General features: G+C 37.4%; 1 protein-coding gene across 3 annotated transcripts in view; it reads left to right on the forward strand.

The window, feature by feature from the left end:
• Spen (spen family transcriptional repressor) overlaps window positions 1-21,912 on the forward strand; it is an 82,721-nt gene that overhangs the window by 19,289 nt on the left and 41,520 nt on the right. The window contains exons 2-4 of one of the 3 annotated variants that reach the window (XM_078025369.1): window positions 1,979-2,299; window positions 5,870-6,346; window positions 17,297-17,332. The exons of 1 other annotated variant lie outside the window; for it this stretch is intronic. In XM_078025369.1, coding sequence (XP_077881495.1) covers window positions 1,979-2,299; window positions 5,870-6,346; window positions 17,297-17,332 — 834 coding nt within the window. The remainder of the gene's footprint in view (window positions 1-1,978; window positions 2,300-5,869; window positions 6,347-17,296; window positions 17,333-21,912) is intronic. One more of the 3 variants, XM_078025370.1, reaches the window with a different exon arrangement.

Below are 21,912 nucleotides of genomic sequence, written 5' to 3' on the forward strand. Positions count from 1 at the left end.
CAATCCATGATAACTCCCATCCCCACAAAAAACAACAGTTGAGCCCACCATTGTGAAGTAGATGTGCTTTGGTTTTGTTTTGTATTCATAAATCTGCATGAATACTTAGTTTTTCTTACCATTGCATTTAGCGCTTTATTATTTAGAATTTAAGCATGATTGTTTTCTTGTATGTGGCTGACTTATTTTGATGGGAGATTGATTGCTTTTTTTTTTTTTAAGAGAGGGTGAGAGAGGAGAGAGAGAAAGAGAGAGAGAGAGAGAGAATTTTTCATATTTATTTATTTATTTTTTTAGTTCTCGGTGGACACAACATCTTTGTTGGTATGTGGTGCTGAGGATCGAACCCGGGCCGCACGCATGCCAGGCGAGCGCGCTACCGCTTGAGCCACATCCCCAGCCCCCCCCCTTTTTTTTAAGATAGGAAAAAAGTCTATGTGAATTTGGGTTTGGCCATAAGGTTGCTATTTGGAGGGGGGTAAAAGGGTATATAATATTATAATTTTAACTACTTTTATATTTATTTATTTATTTTTGATGGTACTGGGGATTGAATCCAGGGCCTTGTGTATGGTAGCAAGTACTCTGTCAACTGAGCTATATCCCCAGCCCCCTACATTTAATTTTTAAATGTTTTTTGGTGCAATTATACATAATGGTGGAATTTATTGTGATTTGTATATGTGCATAATATAATTTGATAAGTCTCATTTCCTAACTTTTAAACTATTTTTAAGTGTATATTTCAGTGGCATTAAATACCACCACAATGTTGTAGAATTATCATCGCTATTTCCAGAACTTTTTCTTGTTAATTTTTTTTGTAGCTGTAGATGGACAGATGCCTTTGTTTTTCTTTTTGTAATGTGGCATTGAGGATTGGACCTAGAGCTTCATGCATGCTAGGCAAGTGCTCTGCCACTGAGCTACAGCCCCAGCCCATATTTCCAGAACTTTTTCATCATATAGAAACTGTACTCCTTGAGTAGTAACTCCCCATTCTTGTCTTCCATCTCCTGGTAACCTTTCTTCTATTTTCTGACTCTCTGAAGTTGACTGTTCAAGATAATCTTACATAAGTGGAATCATACTCTGTGTTTAGCCTTTTTCACTTAGCATCAATGCTTTCTAGCTTATACATGTTGTAGCATGTGTAGAACTACTTTCCTTTTTATGACTTAATGTAATGTTCAGTTAGAGGTATATTCCAGATTTTGTTTCTCCATTCATCCATTGATAGTTATTGGGCTTTCACATTCTTTTTTAAAATTTTTTTTTAATATTTATTTTTTAGTATTTCCAGACACAACATCTTTGTATGTGGTGCTGAGGATTGAACCCGGGTCGCACGAATGCCAGGCGAGCGCGCTACCGCTTGAGCCACATCCCCAGCCCGGGTTTTCACATTCTTAAGAATAGTGGCTGCAGTGAACATTGGTGGATACTATTAGAGTCTTAGTTGATATCGAGAGGGGGGGATTTTTTTTTTTAATCAGCGCTTAAACCCAGGGGCTCTTAACTACTTAGCCACATCCCCAGCCCTATTTTGTATTTTTTATTTAGAGACAAGGTCTCACTGAGTCGCTTAGCACCACGCTTTTTGCTAAGTCTGACTCTGAACTTGTCATCCTCCTGCCTCAGCCTCCTGAGTCTCTTGGATTACCGGTGTGCACCTCTGTGCCAAGCTGATTCTAATTTTTCAGAGTGTAAAAGTATCAAAAAACTTCTGAGATATTCAGTTTTGCTAAGTGTACTAGAAAGATTGAGGTAGTTTAGAGAATATTTAAGAAGTAAGAGTAATAATGGGGTGCAAATATCTATTCCAGTGAGAGAAGTATAAGTGTAAATGAAGCTATTTTAAAAGACCCACCTCATTCATACTTAATAAATTGTCTATGAATAAAAAACAACATTTTAAAAACTGATCTTGGAAAATTACTGATACACAACAATAACATTAACTTTTTTCCCCCCCCAGATATGGCCGCGTGGAAAGTGTCAAAATTCTCCCTAAGAGGGGATCTGAAGGAGGAGTGGCTGCCTTTGTGGATTTTGTGGACATCAAAAGTGCACAGAAAGCTCACAACTCTGTCAACAAAATGGGAGATAGAGACCTACGCACGGATTATAATGAACCAGGCACCATTCCGAGTGCTGCTCGGGGTTTGGATGATACAGTTTCCATAGCATCTCGTAGTAGAGAGGTTTCTGGGTTCAGAGGAGGTGGTGGAGGGCCTGCTTATGGCCCTCCACCATCACTTCATGCACGAGAAGGACGTTATGAGCGGAGACTTGATGGGTAAGTTCCAAGGTTTCTGTAGGCAGGTATTTTGTATTTGATGTGGTGAGAAACAGAAACTCATATTTAGGGGCCCCAGATGGATTTAAAGTTTTGGGCATTCTCGATGTTTCCTATTTTGGGTTGGAAACGGAAGTGATTTCTATCCCAGTGGCTGGTTTCTTATGGAATCATAGAGGATATTTCCTGCAGTGGATTGGATACCTACTTCCTGAGATATAAAGTGGTGGAAGATTTCCTGTGGCAGCATCATTTTTGGAGTTACCTGTCTTCTAGAATCAATTATTTCTTCTTCTGGATAATATTAAGGCCTTCCTTGGATATATCTTTCCACCTGATGGAGCTATTTGGTTTTATGGTCATGCTATTTGGAATATTTCTGGAATATTAAAGCCTACAGATTCTTTTAGAAGTTGATATCTGCTTCTTGGTTTTCACTACATAAAGTGTACAAACAAATTGGATTGTCACAAAAGATCTAGTAGACCATAATGATTCAACCATTTGGATGCTACAACAATACTTTGACATGGAAATGTGTACTTGGATGAGGAAGAGTGAAGGCAAAGCTTGAGTTTTCCATTTTGGATCTACACAATTTCTGTTTTGGAATTATACTCCTTGATGGAATGGGGGAAAATTGAGGACATTCATAAGTCCTGGAATATAGCCATTCTTTTCTAATTACTGGAATGTATGGGATGTCATGTTCTCAAGATCTGTTAGCCCAGGGGAAGAGGATTACTCTCATTTCTTAAACAAGTTGCTGTCCAGTTAAAGATACTTTAGCTTTGAACACATGGTGGCGATCAGTTGTGGATACAGCAATCAAAATTGACTGGGCTGGATGACTACAAAAGGGAACAATTGGCGAGCAACTGTGTCTTCTTTATTCGTTGGAATTGTAGAGGATCTTTCCCTTCTGCCAGCTTCCTGATTCATACTTAGGGCTGGAGATTTTTATGAATGTGGATCAATTTATAATTGTCTACTATCTCAAGAAAGAAGTCTGGGGGTTTGAGAGTTACAGTCTATCTGGGACTTCTTGGCTTCCTGTGGAATTATTTTGTCTGGTCACTAAGATTTTTTTTTTCTTGTGGTTCATCTAAATATCATTTGACACCCTTGCCCATTAAGAAGGTGGATTACCCCCATAAGAGGGGCCAAAATTGGGGAAGTTATATTCACAATTCTCTCCCTAGATTTAATTGGGATTATAGGTCGTGTTTCCACAGTTGGAAAAGGTTGGTATGTCCTGACCTGTGTATATTAGCCCCTCTCCTAACCCAAGTCCAACTCTCTCTTTTCCCCCCACTAACTCTAGAAGTATTTAGTACTAATAGATGAATCAAAAAATAGCCATTAGATTTCAGCTCTGCTAGCTCTTGTGCCTGCCTTCTGTATCTTCCTAATGGATAAGAACTTTTCATATTTATAAAATATCAGCTGTAGCAGTAATTCTTCTAGAACTTTTGCCTATTGCTTGTTATATCATTAATAATAGCTTTCACTGATTAACATTTGATAGGGTGCTAAATGAACTATTTATGAAATTTTCTCTTAAGTCTCACAGGAACACGTGTTAGACACTGAAATATTTAAATTCAGAATTGTAGCAAATAAAAAAAGAAGACAATTACTTAATACATATGAGAAGGAAAAATATTGTTTTTTTTTTTGCCATACCAATTGTTTTTCATAATAGCTGCGAAAATTACTTAGGAGCTTGGTGTGGTGGTGCACACCTGTAATCCCAGCAACTTGGGAGGCTAAGGCAGGAGGATCACAAGTGTGAGACCCTGTCTCAATAGGAAATGTAAAAAAAGGTTGGGGATGTACCTCGGTGGTAAAGCACCCCTTGGTTCAATCCCTAGTTAAAAAAAAAAAAAAGCCTAGGAAAATGGGGTTGCTACTAACTGAAATAGTGAGTGAAAATGAATATCAGTGGAGAAGGTTTTGAAATCTAGGAATGTGTTGGAAAAATAGTATTAGTTGCTACCAAATTTTGCAGTGTAACTTTTGTTTGAGAGATTTTAAATCTTTCTTTCACGATTCTTTAATCTCCTTTGATAGAGGATGGATCTAAAGATATGAGATTGAAGAGAAATTCAAGTGAATTGGTCTTTGAATTCTTAAGAGTTCTACTTCCCGACAAAAATAGAGAATTTATGATTTCTAGTGGGAGTAGAATTAGTTTTTAATACTGTCACATAATTGCATGTGTATAAATGTACATGTACATGCAACGATTTTTGTATTCTTAGGTTGATGAATATTCATGTTATACCAAAATAATTGTTGAAGGACCTGGGGATGTGGCTCAATAGCAGAGCACTTGGCCTAGCATGTGCAAGGCCCTGGCTTTAATCCCCAGCACCAGAACAACAAAACATACTTGAACTGTTGTTCATAGCAACCTTAGAGTATTCTTATAGTTCTCAGCATTGCCTAATTTTATCAGTGGCAACTTGAATATTGTCAAAGCTAAGAGAATGCATTTCCTCCAATGTTCAGGTACATGTATTAACAAATGAAATCATGAAATGATTATTTTAAAAATTATGTGAAATTTGATAGCACCAAGAGATAAAATAATTTGTTAAATTTACATAGAATAGCATGTGGTGATTTAGTATTTTGATATCTTAATTGTTTTTAAGATTCCATTTTTATTATTAAATGTGATTGGGCAATTTATATAGTGATTTTTTAATAATCACCCAGTCAAAAGTTATTGAGAAGCCAGGTGTGATGGTGCATGTCTATAATATCAGCCATTTGGAGGCTGAGACAGGAGGATCATAAGTTCAAGGACAGTCTGAGCAACTTATCGAGACCCTGTCTCAAAATAAAAAAATAAAATGGACTGAGGATGTACGTTGGTGGTAAAGCATTCCTGGGTTCAAATCCCAAGTACCACCAAAAAAAAAAAAATATGTTAACGAAGCTCTAAGAATGTAGTTCAGTGTTAGAGCCCTTGCATAGCACATGTGAGGCCCTTCATTTGATCCCCAGCATTGAAAAAAAGAAGTTAACGAGGAGTTGCTCTTAAAATTTTTTTTTCTGGACTTGTTTGAAAGTCCTTCCTACTGCAGAATACACACTGCAGCAAGGCTTTCATATCTGTTTAGTGTAGAAATATGACCTAATATAAATTTGCAAGTAATGAAAAATATATTTTAATCAGATGGAAATGTAAAAATCTTTCATATTGAAATGACAGTCTCTTCTTTGTTCTAGTAAACTTAAAATTGTAAAGGAAGATGATATATGAATATTTCAGTATAAAAGTCAGAAAATTCTTTATAAAACGAGCAACTCACCTGTAGAACACCAGTCACGAAAAACCCAATATACAGTTAAAACAATGGATTGCTGAGCTGTGACAATAAGTTTTGGGATCAAGTAAAATGTTAAGCTTGTTAGTATTTGCTTACTAAGTAGGTTAATGCTGTGTGGAAAATGATCTGTTGCAAAGACAAAGAATTCTGAAATGAATGTTTGCATGATTTGCATTTAGTTTTGTTTGCTCCTTTCTGATTAAATATTTTTCCCCCCTCCTAAATGCAGGGCTTCAGATAACAGGGAGCGTGCTTATGAACATAGTGCCTATGGACACCATGAACGGGGGACAGGAGCATTTGATCGGACAAGACATTATGATCAGGATTACTATAGAGATCCTCGAGAGCGGACTTTACAACATGGGCTCTATTATACTTCTCGGAGTCGAAGTCCAAACCGCTTTGATGCTCATGACCCCCGATACGAACCTAGGGCTCGGGAGCAGTTTACACTGCCCAGTGTGGTACACAGGGATATCTACAGGGATGATATTACCCGGGAGGTACGAGGCAGAAGGCCAGAGCGGAATTACCAGCACAGCAGGAGTCACTCTCCACATTCGTCCCAGTCTAGGAATCAGTCTCCTCAGAGACTGGCTAGCCAAGCGTCTAGACCCACCAGGTCCCCTAGCGGCAGCGGCTCTAGGAGCAGATCCTCCAGTAGTGATTCAATCAGCAGCAGCAGTAGTACCAGCAGTGACAGGTAGGTTAACAAGCCTTTTATTATAAGAGACGAGCCGTTAAATAAATTCTCAATGATCATTGGTGATGGTTTTTAGCATAGTAATTTTTTTCTAAAAAAGTAATCTTGGATTATATATGTAATGAATAAAGAAACTTTGATTAACATGGGCTATCGAGTTAACCAGTAGCTAGAATATGATTACCAAATGCTCTTTCATTTTCTACATGCTCAGTATTAATTTTAAATTTAAAAAAAAGGAAGAGAAATGTGACTTAAGCTGTGTGAGGCAAATCTTTGACACTGAAAATGTGGTATCTCTAAAGTTTTTAATTCACTTAGGTGTGTAGCATCAATTTATTTGTTGTTTTGGTTGAAGATTTATAAAATGTGTTGGTTAAATATGTGTTATTGAAATAATATTGTTGACACATCTGTGACTAAATTTATGAAAACATTTTAACTAATTTTGACATCAAGCTGGTAGGCTAATTTATAAACTCATAAAGAAGCCTTTTTAAATTGCATACTATCACTTTATTGGTCTCTAAAGCTGAGTTAATTCATTTCATTAGTTGGAAATTTTTTTTACAAAGATGTTTTATTGGGCTGGGGATGTGGCTCAAGCTGTAGCGCGCTTGCCTGGCACGCGTGTGGCCCGGGTTCGATCCTCAGCACCACATACAAACAACGATGGTGTGTCCACCGAGAACTAAAAAAATGAATATTAAAATTCTTTCTCTCTCTCTCTCTCTCTCCCTCTCTCTCTCTTTAAAAAAAACAAAGATGTTTTATTCTAAAGATGTAAAATAAACAAGGAGTCTTAGCTTAGAAGTTATTTAACTTCATGGGTTTTGAAATCAGATCTAGGTAGATGGTATAGATTACTTGTAACACTGTTGGACAATTTATGTTCTCTGGGTGTTTTTCCCCTCATCTTTTATGAGAACCTAACTTTATAGAGTTATTGCAAAGATTAAAATGGAAACTGCTTCTAAAGTGCTTACCTTGGCACCCAGTATATGTTAAGTAAATACCACCCTTAATGAATTGCTGGTTATTCTTACTACTGCATATGCTGCCAGTCTTTGGGCATTACCTTGTTTTCCTTTAATGTTATTTATTCTGTTAATCACAGATGTCCTAGTTTTAACTTTAGGTGGTATACATTTTAAATTTAACAGGGTACAACTTCTTTGACCTGATTAAAAGCCCAGATTATTTTTCTTTTAGTATTGCCTGTTTAGATTTGATTAAAGAAAAAGGAAATGATCATGTAATTGAATGGCTGTTTTTAGGCTTCATAAATTTTCTAATTCAAAATAGTAAGTGGAAATAATTTTTAAATCTCTCCTGCTAGATTGATGTAATTCAGACTTCCAGGGAAAGTGTTGCATGTTAAAATTAAATAAGCACTTAGTTCAGGAAGTTAGGCAAACCAGCTTCTGGCCCCAGCTTGCAACTTTATGACATGGGTGAAAACCCTTATCTTGCATTTTATTTGGTATATTTTCTAGATAAATGAGTGATGAAATTCATTTCTGTCCTATAAACTGATTATAAAACTTCATTGTGTTTCACTTTTCTTTTGCATATAATTGTCTAAAATATTCAAGTTTTAGTCATTTTCCAATCTTTTTTCATTCAAAGAACGTCAGAATCACAGCTCACTGAAAGGAAGAGCTGTGTTGGTGGTGTTGATACCGCCAGTTATCGGTGACGAGGCCTGCTCCCTCACATGTTGAAGTCTAACATTAGAGAAGCACACCAAGGCAAGCATATAAAGCAGGGTTTATTTAAAAAGGGGATAACATAGATTCCTCCCAGGAGGGAGAAGGGGGCCATGGCTGGTATTCTGGTATTCCCAGAAATAAGGGTGTTTTGCCTTTTTCATATCTTAGGCTTCCTTTGTTCTCCTGCTCTCTTCCCCTTATCTTTCTCCCTCCTGAGTAAGTGACTAGGCCCAGGAAATGCTTGGTGGCATGGCCAACAGGTGGGCTGAATGGAGAAGGGCAGGATGGAGCAGCCCTGGACACATTCATTAACAACTTTATAACTCCCTGTAGGGAGGAGCAATTCCTGGGACAGGTTACCACCTTAGCAGCAGGGTGGAGCTCCATGGCAGGTTCTTGATGAGGGTGGAGGAAGGGCTCTGAAGGAATTGACATTTCAGTCCTTCAGGGGACAGTTTCCAACTTCTGGGACCGCTCAAATTGGCCTCCTTGATCTACCTGACTTGATTTTCCTATCTATACTGACTGCCTGTCTAATTCTGGCTTCAGTGTTAAAGTCAGAGGGCCATCAGTGACACAAGGCCTTCAGGGTGGCACTATACTTTGGTGGGAATTAGTTGATTTAGGATCTGGCCCTCAGTGTGGACTGATGGATTTGATGGAGCTAGTCCTTGCTTGTGTTCTGAAAGAAAAGCAGGTCTTTGCTTCTGAATATTTATAGTTAATTGCCCAAAGAGCATGGTACACTTAGAAAATATACATGGGGACTAAATTACAGTAAGAAAGTTGGTTAGCAAAGGAATTTTTAAAATTTATATATCAAGTTTTGGTAGCTAGATCTTCTACTTACACCAAAGGATGCAATACCCTTGGATGTTTAGAAGGTCACACCTGACTAGCTGGCAAGTTTAATTTGCCTTGTATAGTGTTTTAAATTGAAGTTATTGCCAGTTAAAAACTAGGAATTTTACCTAAAAGTCCAAATTTTGATTCTGTTTTCCTTCTGATTGGCATGCTGGACCATATCAGACAAGGAGGTGAAGAAACTGAAATCTGCTAGTTGAGAACAGCTTTTTCCTGTGGGCTTGGGGAAGAACCAAGATTCTTGCTTTGTTCCCCCTTTCCTGAGTCTGTGTAAATTTTTCCTTCTGGTAAAATGTTATTTTTCCCTGTTTGGAAAAGTTATGGTTATTGGTTTCCTTTTTACATGTAGCCATTTTCTAGAACTACATTTTCTTTTCTCCCCCCTCCTTTTTATTGGTGCACTATTATGTATAATAGTGGGATTTCTTGTTCTGTATGTACGCACACAATGTTACAATATGAAGAGTTTTTAGTACCTGAACCTCACTTACGAGTTTAATGATTTGTACCTATATACAGAACAGCAAGAGAACAAAAAGAGTTATTTGGACTACTGGGGACATCTGAGAGATAGTGTTTGGTTGGAATATGAAATACCTAGTACTTCAACAAGAAGAGAAGCCTAGGCTAGACAAGGACTGTTGTAGGCAGAAGGAACAACAAAGTAGGTAGAAGAATGTTTTTTGAGACCAGATAATTTAGGGTGGTGTAACCATGGTAATATTTCGGGTTCTTATTCTGTGTGCAGAGATGAGCTCTTGAAGGATTTTAGAAGGGAGATAGCTTGTTGAGGTTTGTGCAAATGGTGACTTAGAACAGAAAGATTATGGCGAGGATGCTATTTTAGTACTTCAGTGAAGAATAGCTTGGATTGTGAGAGTGCCTAATTTGGGAGAGGTGGAAGAAACTTTGTAGGAAGAGTCAGATTATGCTCATTTGAAAAAAACAGAATAAACTTTTTGGTGGTTGACCGAATGTTGGGCTTTCAGTGCTGTCTTGTAGGAATAGGATCAGGTGGCCCTTGTGCACATCATAGAACACAGCATATTGCCTTTTTTAGAGCACTTGTTCAAAAACAGTCCAAAAATTGAAATACAATTCATAGTTATCATGAAGGACACAGCAGTATTGATGTAGATAGATGAAAAATTTAGTCACTAAGTTGTGATTGAAGCAGGCACACAGAAAAAGTCCTCTGCTGTTCAGAGCATATCCATTATCCCTGGGTTCAGCCTCCCTTTCATCAGATGCCCTCTTTCTCTCTAATTATACTGAGTACAAAGTGTAATATTTTGAAATGTTACGTAAATTCAAAATGTTTAATTTCCTCTTGGGAAAAACAAGCTCTTTTTTGTAATCTTTAAATTTTTACATTTGTGGAAATGACATCCCTAAAAGTTCTTTGAAGATGTTTAAAAATATCATTTGCATAGTGGACAAAATATAGTTTATTAGTGTTCTATCTCCATAACTGACTGGGAAATTAACCATCCTCCATTCTTAATTGTTACAGCTTTGGTGAACAGATTGCTAACAGTGCATTTTAAATGAGTAAACATGGGATTAGTGGCAGTCTAGTTGTGAAGTCCTATAAATGACATACCTACTGTTTCTACACAGCTATTAATAGCATTTAACTGGTGAGAATTGGGGCCGCACGGTGTAAACTTTCCCAGTGCTGCTATAGGTCCCTTTCTTTGTTATGGACATTCAGTGAGTCACTTCCTTTCAACACAATACTTTAAATGAATTAAACTCCACAAAAGAATTTATTTTAAATTTTCTTTCTTTTTTAAAAATATTTATTTTTGAGTTTTAGGTGGACACAGTATCTTTATTTTACATTTATGTGGTGCTGAGGATCAAACCCAGCACCTTGCTCATGCTAGGTGAGCACTCTACTGTTGAGCCACAATCCCAGCCCCTTAAATTTTCTTGATTGGAAGGAATTGAAATATTTGTTGAGGTTGAATCACTTCATAAACTCTTTTGTTATTGTTGGTTTGTTTTTGTACTGGGGATCTAACCCAGGGACACTTTACCAGTGAGATACACCCCCACCACTTAAAACAAAAAAAAATTTTTTTGAGACAGGTTCTCCCTAAGTTACTGAGTGTCTTCTAAGTGGCTGAGGCTGGATTCAAACTTGTGATCCACCTGTCTCAGCCTCCTGAGTCACTAGAACTACAGGCATGTGCCACCAACTTTCTTAATATTATAACTCATAACTTTCTTAATATCTTAAAGTAATTTTTACTGAGGTTTGTTTTCCAGTTGTTTGTTCTGACTATAATCAAAGATGATTAGTTGGCTGGGGTTGGGGCAGGGTGTGGTTTCTGAATTTGTATAGGGAAAATATTACATCTTTTCTTTAACCTATAGCTGGAATTAAGCATTGCCTTCCATTTGAAACTAGGCAACCAAAATACTGTGATATTAACAAACTACAGTAGTATCACCGTAATAGCTACATTGTTACCAATATAAACATTTGATATTTTAAATTTGGGCTTATATTCACTGTTACTTTGAAATTAAAACTTACTAAATCCAATGTTAGGTCTTGTTACTTATTTTTTTTTTTAAGTTGTAGATGAACACAATACCTTTATTTATTTTTATGTGGAGCTGAGGATTGAACCCAGCGCCTTGCATGTGCAAGGCAGGCCCTCTACCACTGAGCTACAGCCCCAGCCCTTGTTACTTAATGTTAAAGATATATGTCATTTTCAATACTCTTCCTTTTAATTCCTGTTTATTTCTGTATTTAGTATTCACTCATTTATTTGTGGTGCTGAGGATTCAGTAATCCAGGGATCATGAATGTTAGGCAGTCACTCTACTACTAATGATCTACATCCCCTGCTCACTATGCATTTTAAAACATTATTCTAAAACATGGCCCATGTTGCCACATTTTCAGCAGATTGCCAAAAAGGGTCATTTGTAGCTGCAGTTAGTTCTTTTTTAAATTTTATTTTATTTTTGTTGTTAATGGATCTTTTATTTATATATATGCGGTGCTGAGGATTGAACTTAAGACCTCTCACATGCCAGGCAAGCACTCTACCACTGAGCTGCAGTTAGTTTTTGATTCTATATCTTATAAAGGTTTCTTGCATGAATGGTTGAAATGGATGCAAAGATAATAGAAAGTTGAGATTGGATAATTTACCCCCATTTCTTGTCCTCCCCTCAACAGGTTACTTCCCTAAATCTCTTTGTTGGCTAAAGTTAACTTGAGTTTACCTTTAATACTCTTCCTTTTAATAAATTATGCTCTGTGCATTAAGTATATGGATTTTTTTTAAAGAGAGAGAGAGAATTTTTTAATATTTATTTCTTAGTTTTCAGCGGACACAACATTTTTGTTTGTATGTGGTGCTGTTTTTGTTTGTATGTGGTGCTGAGGATCGAACCCGGGCCGCACGCATGCCAGACGAGCGAGCTACCGCTTGAGCCACATCCCCAGCCCAAAGTATATGGATTTAAGATTGCTCAGTGGCAGGTTGTATGGAACCCCAAAATAGAGCCAGTTTGACTAATCCACAGCAGAAATTTTACATGCGTAATTAAGAGTTAACATCTGATGGGAAGCTATGTCAAACAACTTCAGATTTTGTTCTGTGGCTGGGGTTGTGGCTTAGCAGTAGAGTGCATTCCTAGAACGGGTGAGGTACTGGGTTCAATCCTCAGCACCACATATAAATAAATAAAATAAAGGTATTGTGTCCAACAAAAATATTTTTAAAAAGCAACATAGACTTTGTTCTAATCAAAATAAACATTTAAGATGGGAATTCTTAAATACAGTAGTAAGCAAAGAGAACTGCATACAAGTAACTGTAATGGGTGACATTGTCTGGTTTTGGTTTTCATTAAACCATTTGGCTTTAATCATGCTCAGATACCTCTTTGAAGAAATTAGAGTTTTAGAGCAAACTGTCTTAAATAGTTTTTAAAAATTATAATGAAATGTTTAAAAATGTATTCAAAGGGAGCACAGTGGTGTGCACCTATATAGTCCCAGTTATTTTAGAGGCAAAGGTGGGAGGATTACTTGAGTCCAGGAGTTCTAGAGTAGCCTGGGCAACATAGCAACACCCCATCTCCAAGAAAAAGTGTTGATCAACTTTCCTAAGTTTTTTATTTTATTATTGTTATATCATTAGAATGGTCTTTTTTTCTTTTGTTTTTTGATGGTGCTGGGGATTGAACCTACAGGGCCTCACATATGCTAGGCAAATACTCTACCCTTCTAGTCCCTATCTTTTGAATGTCACAAACTGGAACATTCACAAACTGGAAAAGAAGCTTAGGTACAGAAAAGGGGAGAGAAGCTGGGCACTGTGGTCACACCTGTAATCTCAGCAGCTTGTGAGGCTGAGACAGGAAGATCACGAGTTCAAAGCCAGCCTTAGCAATTTAGCAAGACCCTAATGGTTAAGTGAGTTCAGTCCCCCAGTATAAATAAACAAACAAATAAATAAAGCAAGCCCGGTGGGGGGGGGTTGTGGTGGGGTATGGGGGGGGGGGAGATGGATAGGCACAGTTTATTACACTCAGACTTCTTAGTTCCTATGCTATATTAAGGTGGAATGTTTTATGCCTCTCTTTCTGTTAGCTTTTTGCTAGAACTTCCCCTACCCCCCCACTGGGAATCAAACTCAGGGGTGCTCTACCACTGAACTACCCAGCCCATTTTATTTTTTGAGATAGGGCCTTGCTAAATTACCCAGCTGTCCTCAAACTTGCCATCTTTTTACCTTAGTCTCCAGAGTCACTGAGATTACAGGAACATGCCCCTCTTAAAATAAACTACTTTTTATTGAAATTTAAATGAAAATACTTTTTTATTGGTGGTGGTATTATTTGTAGAACACGTTTATGTGTGTGTGTATGTGTGTAGGTATATTTTTATTTTTTTTCCCTTCCCCATGGTACTGGGGCTTGAACTCTGGGCCTTGTGCAAGTTAAGCTAAGTGCTCTATCACTGAGCCACATCTCCAGGCCAGAGTGAATCTTTCCTAATTTGTTTTGTGACTCTATTTTAATTTAAAATGTAGAGGCCCAGCATGGTGGTGTACACCTACAATCCCAGGGGCTTGGGAGGCTGAGGCAGGAGGATTGCAAGTTCAAAGCCACCTTTAGCAACTTAGGGAGGCTCTGTCTCAAAGATTCAATTCCCAGCACCTAAATAAATGTAAATATTTGCACTCTTATTTAAGCCTGAGTGAATTATTATATATTGCATTTCATATAGCCGATTTGTTTATGGCTCTTGTTCTTTTTTACATTAATTGTAACATTTTAAAAAAACATTATTGCAATTATGGAAGGATTCAAAAGGGAGAATGTTTTGATGAAAATTAGTGTTATAACCTGGCATCTTAGCACACATGTAAATCCCAGCCAACTTGAGTGGCTGAGGCAGGAGGATCACAAATCTGAGGATAGCCTTATCAATTTAGTGAAACCCTCAGCCACTTGGTGAGAATTGGCTAGAAGTAAAAATAAAAAAGACTGGGGATGCAATCCCCAGAAAAAAGAAGAAAAGAAAATCAGTGTTATAAATAAAATGAATTTATTGCTCAGGATCCTTCCAGCTCTTAAACAAAGTTTCTGACTTGACATTCGCATTTGTTTTACTTGTGATGGAACTCAGTAAGAGCCAATTAATGGTTTTACTGATTAAAATATTTTCTTTGAAATAGTAGTATCTAAATTGTTTCCCCACTTAGAAGAGTAGTTGCTTGAAAAAAGAACAACAGATGTGTTAGCATCTCTGTATTCCTCGGGAAAACAATAGTTCTTGCCTCTTTCTTGATTCCTATTATTTTGAAAAGAAAAAGCATTTGCTCATTCCTTGTTTAATGCAGTTTTAGGACTGTTATGCAGCATGATAGAAATGTTACCAGAAAAGTACAGTAAATGTTTGGAGACAAGTACACTAACACCCCTCAGCCCGCTTCAGTTGCAGACAAACTGTAGAGGTCACTGAACAATCCGCGTTTTTGAAACATTCCTTTTTTGGCTGTTGTGTAGTTTGCTCTGTTGTTGCACAGCGAACTATCCACTACCTTCTGTCTTGGGGGTCCATTAAAGCCAGCCTCATGCCTGTGTGTGCTCGAGGAGGAGAGCGCTCCGGGTAGTGTAGTATGATCTCTGCAACAGTCCTTGTCAGAATATCCCAGGGAAAGCTAGGAACTGCTTATTTGTTACTCGAACTAGCCTAAACTGGAATCATCCAGTTTGAGTTGGCTGCTTGCCACCTCTGAGGCTCCTCGCTGCCAGCCTTTCTGCCCAGCCCTGAGCCCAGGGCGGGGCATGCTTGGGCAGCACTACTGGGCAGGCGCAGGCGGAGGGAGGCAGCTTCAGAGAGCTGAGCAGCAGGGGTGAACTCCAAGAATAGAAGCCGGGTTTCAAGACCTGCCCTTGTTAACCCTTAGCTTCAGCCGTAACCCTTTCTCTTCCGCGTCTAGGAAGCTAAGCTTGAGCTTCTGCTTCTGCCCAGCCACTGTTAGCTACATCACAACGCCGGCTAGGCGCTAATTACCAAAGAATTAATTACCGTGATTTTTGCTTTTAGAACTTTGTTTTTAGTGAGGTTAGTCTCTCCCTTTTCGTTCTTTCACTTGGGGGTTGTGTTGTGTTTTATTTTGCTTAACAAAGCAAACAAGGTGGAAAAAATTAAAATAGGTTTGGTATAGAGCTGTGAATTTGTATCCTGTGGATTTTAATTTAATTTTGATGTGAAATTTTCTACCATTGCTTCAAAATGAACTTAAAGTAGTTAAGCAGATTTAACTTCTAAACAATTTTAAAATGGAAATCGCTGAGCCAGTCGGGCCCTGGCACATGCCTGTTAACCCAGCAACTCCAGGCTGAGTGACATGTGAGGATCCCAAGTTCGAGGCCAGCCTGGGCTGCAATATGTGCTAACATAAAAGGGCTGGAGATGTGGCTCAGTGGTGGAATGTTCCTGGGTTCAATCTCCAGTGCTGTGGGGGTGGGCAGCGGTGGGGTGGGGTGAGGAAGGTGAGCTCAAGTATCACCACCACCCCCTCCACCACTGGGGATTGAACATGGGGACACTTGACCACTGAGCTACATTCCCAGCTCTTTTTATTTTTTATTTTGGAATAGGGTCTCACTGAGTTGGGGTCTCACCAAATTACTGATGTTGGCCTCAAACTTGTGATCCTCTTGTCTCAGTCTCCTGAATTGAGTTTCTGGGATGATTAGGCGTGTGAGAGCATGCCTGCCTGAGTTGCCAGTATTTAATAACGTGACTACTTTGTTGCCTTTTTGAGGAATAATGGCCCAAGGTGATGAAGCATGGCCTAATTTCTGATCAGAGCACACCATGAAGTTTCTGATCTATTACAGATATAAAATCCTAAGTAAAGGTGTGTATTTATTTTGGTCCTACTGAATGCCAGGGTCTGATGTACAGAAAGTATACATGTCCATATCTTTGGTTTGTTTTAGCCTTTAGGAACAAGATTGAAACTGTTATTTTAGGGCTGGGGATGTGGCTCAAGCGGGAGCACACTCGTCTGGCATGCGTGTGGCCCAGGTTCGATCCTCAGCACCACATACAAACAACTATGTTGTGTCCACCGATAACTAAAAAATAAATATTAAAAAAAAAAAGAAACTGTTATTTTACTCAGGGCAGATATGGCCTTATAATCCTTTACCCTTCTTGGGTTGTGTTCACTTGGAGGCTCTTTAGTATTTTCAGAATTCATGGTACAATTTCACGTTGCCCCAGTCAGGCATTAAATAAAGGGAAAATGGGCATTATCATTTCAAAAATAAATATCAATATTTCCTAAAGTTAAGAATTACCTCCCCCTTTGATGATCTGTGTCTTTTTTTTCTTATGATTAAAAACTTTATTGTCTTAAATATCAAATGTTTTTACACACCACTTTTTTCTTCAGAAAGTTCCTATTAAAAAAGAAAATAAAAGTGTTTTGATTATTTAGGGCTGACTTACATTTTAGTATGTGACAAAAATTCAAACTCAAAGGCATCTATTTCACTCAGCTGCAGACAGATCCTATGTTCAGCCTGATCTGTGTCTTAAAGGCAATCTACAGAGAATACTAGAGTGTGTGTGTGTGTGTGTGCGTGTGTGTGTAAGTAAGTAAAATTTTTTTCTTATGAGAAAATGGGAAGAGCAACCTTTGGTAATTTATTTATTATTCATAAATGACATGCTACTTGAGTATACTGCTGCTAGAAATTATATAAAGTCATTTCTATAGAAGTTTTTTTTAAATCTGCTTTTGGTACAGTAAATAAACTTCCTCTTTCCAAGTAGACAAAATGTATGTGAAATGTATTTTATTATTTTATTTTGCAGTGCTGGGGATTCAACTCAGAGCCTCACACATGCTAGGTAAGCCCTCTGCCATTGGGCTACACCCCAGCCCTTGAAGTATCTTTTAAAATGTCTGTGCAAAGTAGAGTAAGTTTTTTTCCTAAGAATCTCATACTCACTGTAAAAACTTTTCTTTAATGTGGAAAAGCAAAGACTAGAAATATAAGCAAAAGGAGGCTGGTAAAATGGTTTCTTACAAATAAATGGTAAAACAGGGTCAGTATGGACATTATTAGAATTTGGCTTCATTAATAATCATTTGACTTTCTCTTAATGCTGTAAAATCAAAAAATATTTCTGTGTGTCAGTTGTTATTATTAATTCATCTTGTACCAAACAAGGGGTAATTTTTATTTTTAGTCATCAAAAGATAGTTTTTTAAAAAAAGTTTGGAATGTAAATATCCTATAACTAAGATCTGCTTTTTTACTCTAATAATTTTACTCTCTACTTTTCTGTGTGGTGTTGTCTCATGGCTAGGGCCTCAATCACCCCCAGCCCACCATCCATTTTTATTTTTTTATTTATTAATTTTGTATTTGTAGGTGGACAGAATGCTTTTATTTTACTTGCCTGCTTTTTAAAAAAATTTATTTATTTAGTTGTAGTTGAGCACAATACCTTTATTTCACTTATTTATTTTTATGAGGTGCTGAGGATCAAATCTAGGACCTCACACATGCTAGGGGAGCATTCTACCACTGAGTCATAATCCCAACCCCCTCCTATACATTTTTAAAATAGAAATTGATACTTTTAAAAATAATTTTGCTTACTTGTTGAGGTTGTCTGGAATTCATTATTACTATTATTAATTGTATTTGATTTTATTTTTATATGGTGCGGGGGATCGAACCCAGTGCCTCACACATGCTACGAGAGTGCTTTACCACTAAGCCACACCCCTGGGCCATGGAGTTTTCTGGAATTTTAATGAGAAACATGCAAGTTAATCAAGATGACACTGTGAAGTCAGTTTTTCTTAATAGTGTTTATGGTATAACAATTATTATTTTTGTGGTTCTGGGAATTGAACCCAAGGATGCTTTACCCCTGAGCTACATGTACCCTAGCTGGTTTTATTTTTAGTTAGCGTCTCACTAAGTTGCTTAGGGTCTTGCTAAATTGTCCTTGAACTTGCTATCTTCCCACCTGAGCTTCCTGAGTAGCTGGGATAATAGGCATATGCCATCCTAATTGTCTTTTTTTTTTTTTTTTTTTTGAGGGGGGGGTGATGGTACTGGGGATTAAACCTAGGACTTAAAATATGCTGGGCAGGTGCTCTACCACTGTGCTACATCCCTAATTGTCCACTTTAAAAAAAAATTATCTTTACTTTGTTTATTTTATTGTTTTTATGTGGTGCTGAGGATCGAACCTAGTGCCTCATATGTGCGAGGCAAGAATTGTACTGCTGAGCTATAACCCCAGCCCCTAATTGTCTACTTTTAAATGGGTGATTGTCTGCTATGAAATTTTATTTCAGTAGAACTACATATAATTTTGAAAACCTGGTTAAAAAGAGTTTATTAATTTTTATGTTAACTACAAGTTCAAGTAATACTTTGAATATATTATTAAAATATATTGAAATTAATTTTATCTGTTTTTTACTTTTTAAAAAATAGTTATTTGTAATATTATAACTTGTGGATTATATTTTCTGTTGAGTAACATTGCTTTAGAAGAACACTCAGCCAAGTTATAATGTCACAAAGTTATCTATCAGTGCTTTTCATTTTGCTTAAAGACAAATAGGGCCTATTATTTGTCTTTAATGTCCATTCTTTCCTCTTTTAAATTCCTGAAAGCTTTCTATTCTCTTGGAAATTTTAGGTTAATGAAATGTTTCATGGACTCTTCTGCCTAAAGTATATATTTAAATATTGTTTTTATAGTTGTAGATGAAGAGAATGCCTTTATTTTTATGTGCCTCAAACCCAGTGCCTCATACTTGCTAGGTGAACACTCTACCCACTGAGTCCCAGCCCTAGCTCTCTTATGCCTAAAATATATTTTTTAATGCTTATTTTTTAGTTCTAGTTGTAGTTGGACACAACACCTTTATTTATTTTTATGTGGTGCTGAGGGTCAAACCCAGGGCCTTGCACATGCTAGGTGGGTGCTCTAATGCTGAGCTACAGCCCCAGCCTTTATGCCTAAAATATTAACTGAACCACTTCCAGAGTCCATCTTCAACGATTTCAGTATTGGTTAAGGTAAAATGTGTGTGAGTTTCTAAGGTGACCAAGGGAGTGTCTCCACTCTTGAAAAAACTTTAATAGCTAAGCCCCCAAATAAATTAGTTTAATCAGAAAGAAAATGAAATCTTCTCAATACAGGTATTATTTTTTTTTTCTTATTTGAAGAATTTTAATCTTTAGGACATTTTAAACTAATGGCGGGCTGGAGATGTGGCTCTAGTGGTAACACGCTTGCCTGGCATTCGCGGGGCCCTGGGTTCGATCCTCGGCACCACATAAAATAAAATAAAACTGAAAAATAAATATTAAAAAAATTCTCTCTCCCCCCCTCCCCCTCTCTCTCCTCCTCTCTCTCTCTTTAAAAAAATAAAATAAAATAAAATAATGGCTAATACTTTAGGTAAAGATTTAAAATGTGTCTGTTAACATGCAGTGGAGTTGTTGGGAGTAAGAAACACACACTTAACAGACATCCCTGTTGCTTCTAGACATGATTTATATACCCAAAACTGAGGGGAATTCTGTGATTCTTTGTTATTTTCAATCATGGGAGGAGGGGTTGACGCCTTCTGAATGTGCTGTGTCATAGTCCTTGGAGCCCATTTGGACCTGTCACTGGAAGAAATTACAAAGAAGTTGTTTTATTTAAGCAGAACAATTTCAGGATGGGGTTTTTTTACTGCGTAATTTCTAGTCATTTAAAAATAAACAAATGCTCCAAATAGTAAATGGCTGAGGCTTCCTGATGAGGAGTTAGGTTCCCTTCTTATCTTATGGGCCTAAACCACTCTAATAGAAGTGGGAAATAGCAAACCTTTTTTTTTTTTTTTCATTCTGGATAGGAAGGATATGTAATTAGCACCACAGTTAAATAGGAAAAAGGTAAAATTTTAGACATGTGGTCCTGGTGAAAGCTTCATCAGGAAGCTTTTGAGAAATTTTTTTCACTTACATTTATGCTTTCTTGGTTCGTGTGTTTTGAAACACTTTACAGTTGCTCTTATAAGAAATATAAGTGATTTTATAGTTAAGGGAATGATCCAATTCCGTGTTACAGTTGATAGTTTGGATTTTGTCTCTTTAGTGAGCCATCTACTGGATGTTCTAAAGATTTGGCTTCCATGAAGAAGGGTTTCTTTCTTTCTTCCTTTCTTTCATTTTGTTGTAGTTGTAGTTGGACACAATACCTTTATTTTATTTTTATGTGGTGCTGAGGATTGAACCCAATGCCCCGCACATGCTAGGTGAGCACTCTACTGCTTAGCCACAACCTCAGCCCCAAGAAGGGTTTCTTGTTCTTTAGGCAGACTTGTCTAGTCTGTATAGAAAGTATTTTGTGTTTGATGCTTTTTGCTTTGGTTTACCTGAGTGGCAATTTTGCTGAATCCTACGGGATTGTCAACCATGTATTGGTTTTATGGGCTAGCTTTTTTGGAATTTAAACTGGAACTACTCTAGGGCAAAATTGTTTTTGGTAGTGAGAATATGTAGAGAAGCAGCTTTTCCACTTTCTTCATTAAGAGTTTTGTACTTATCAAAATATTGGGGCTAGGGGAGCTGGGATTGTGACTCGGTGGCAGAGCGCTTGCCTCGCATGTGTGAGGCACTGGGTTCAATCTTGGCACCACATAAAAATAAATAAATAAAAAATAAAGGTATAATGTCCATTGGCAACGGATGTATCTCAGTGGTACAGCACTTCTCTAGTATGCAGAAGGCCCTGGTTTTGATCCTCAGTAACACACACGCATACCCCTAGCATCATAGCAGAATCTCATCACATGTCTGACCTTCTTCCCCCAAACAAAACTGGACATAAAGAGATAAGAAGCCCTTGGAGATGGAATCTTTGGAAGTTGATCATTGATAGTTGTTAAAGTTGTCTAGGGGATTTTAGCATCCTGTAAAGCCCACCAGAAAATGTCAAACAATACTTAGTGGTTCATCAAAAAAGTATAGCCTTGGGCTCAGGTTGTGGCTGAGTGGTAGAGTACTTGCTGGGACATGTGAAGCACTGGGTTTGATCCTCAGCACAACATAAAAATAAGTAAATTTTAAAAATAAAGGTATTGTGTCTACAACTAAAATATATAATCTTATCCATGTTTGTTACTGTTATCAGAAGAGTAAATACCAGCCAGTAAGACTTCAAAAATAAAGTTTTCTTAAAACTGACAAAGTAGACAAAGCATTAAGTTTACCATTTAAACCATTTTAAAGTGTATAAATCTGTGCAATTGTGTTCATATCGTGTAGCCACCACTATCCATCTCCAGAACTTTTTTTTTTTTTTTTTTTTTTGGTGGTGGTAGCGTGTAATACTGGGGATGGGATCAAACCCAAAAGTGCTCTGCCACTGAGCTATGTTCCCAGACTTTAATTTTTAAAATTTTG

The sequence above is a fragment of the Ictidomys tridecemlineatus genome, chromosome 11 (genome assembly GCF_052094955.1).
Source record: "Ictidomys tridecemlineatus isolate mIctTri1 chromosome 11, mIctTri1.hap1, whole genome shotgun sequence".
Classification (NCBI taxonomy): domain Eukaryota; kingdom Metazoa; phylum Chordata; class Mammalia; order Rodentia; family Sciuridae; genus Ictidomys; species Ictidomys tridecemlineatus.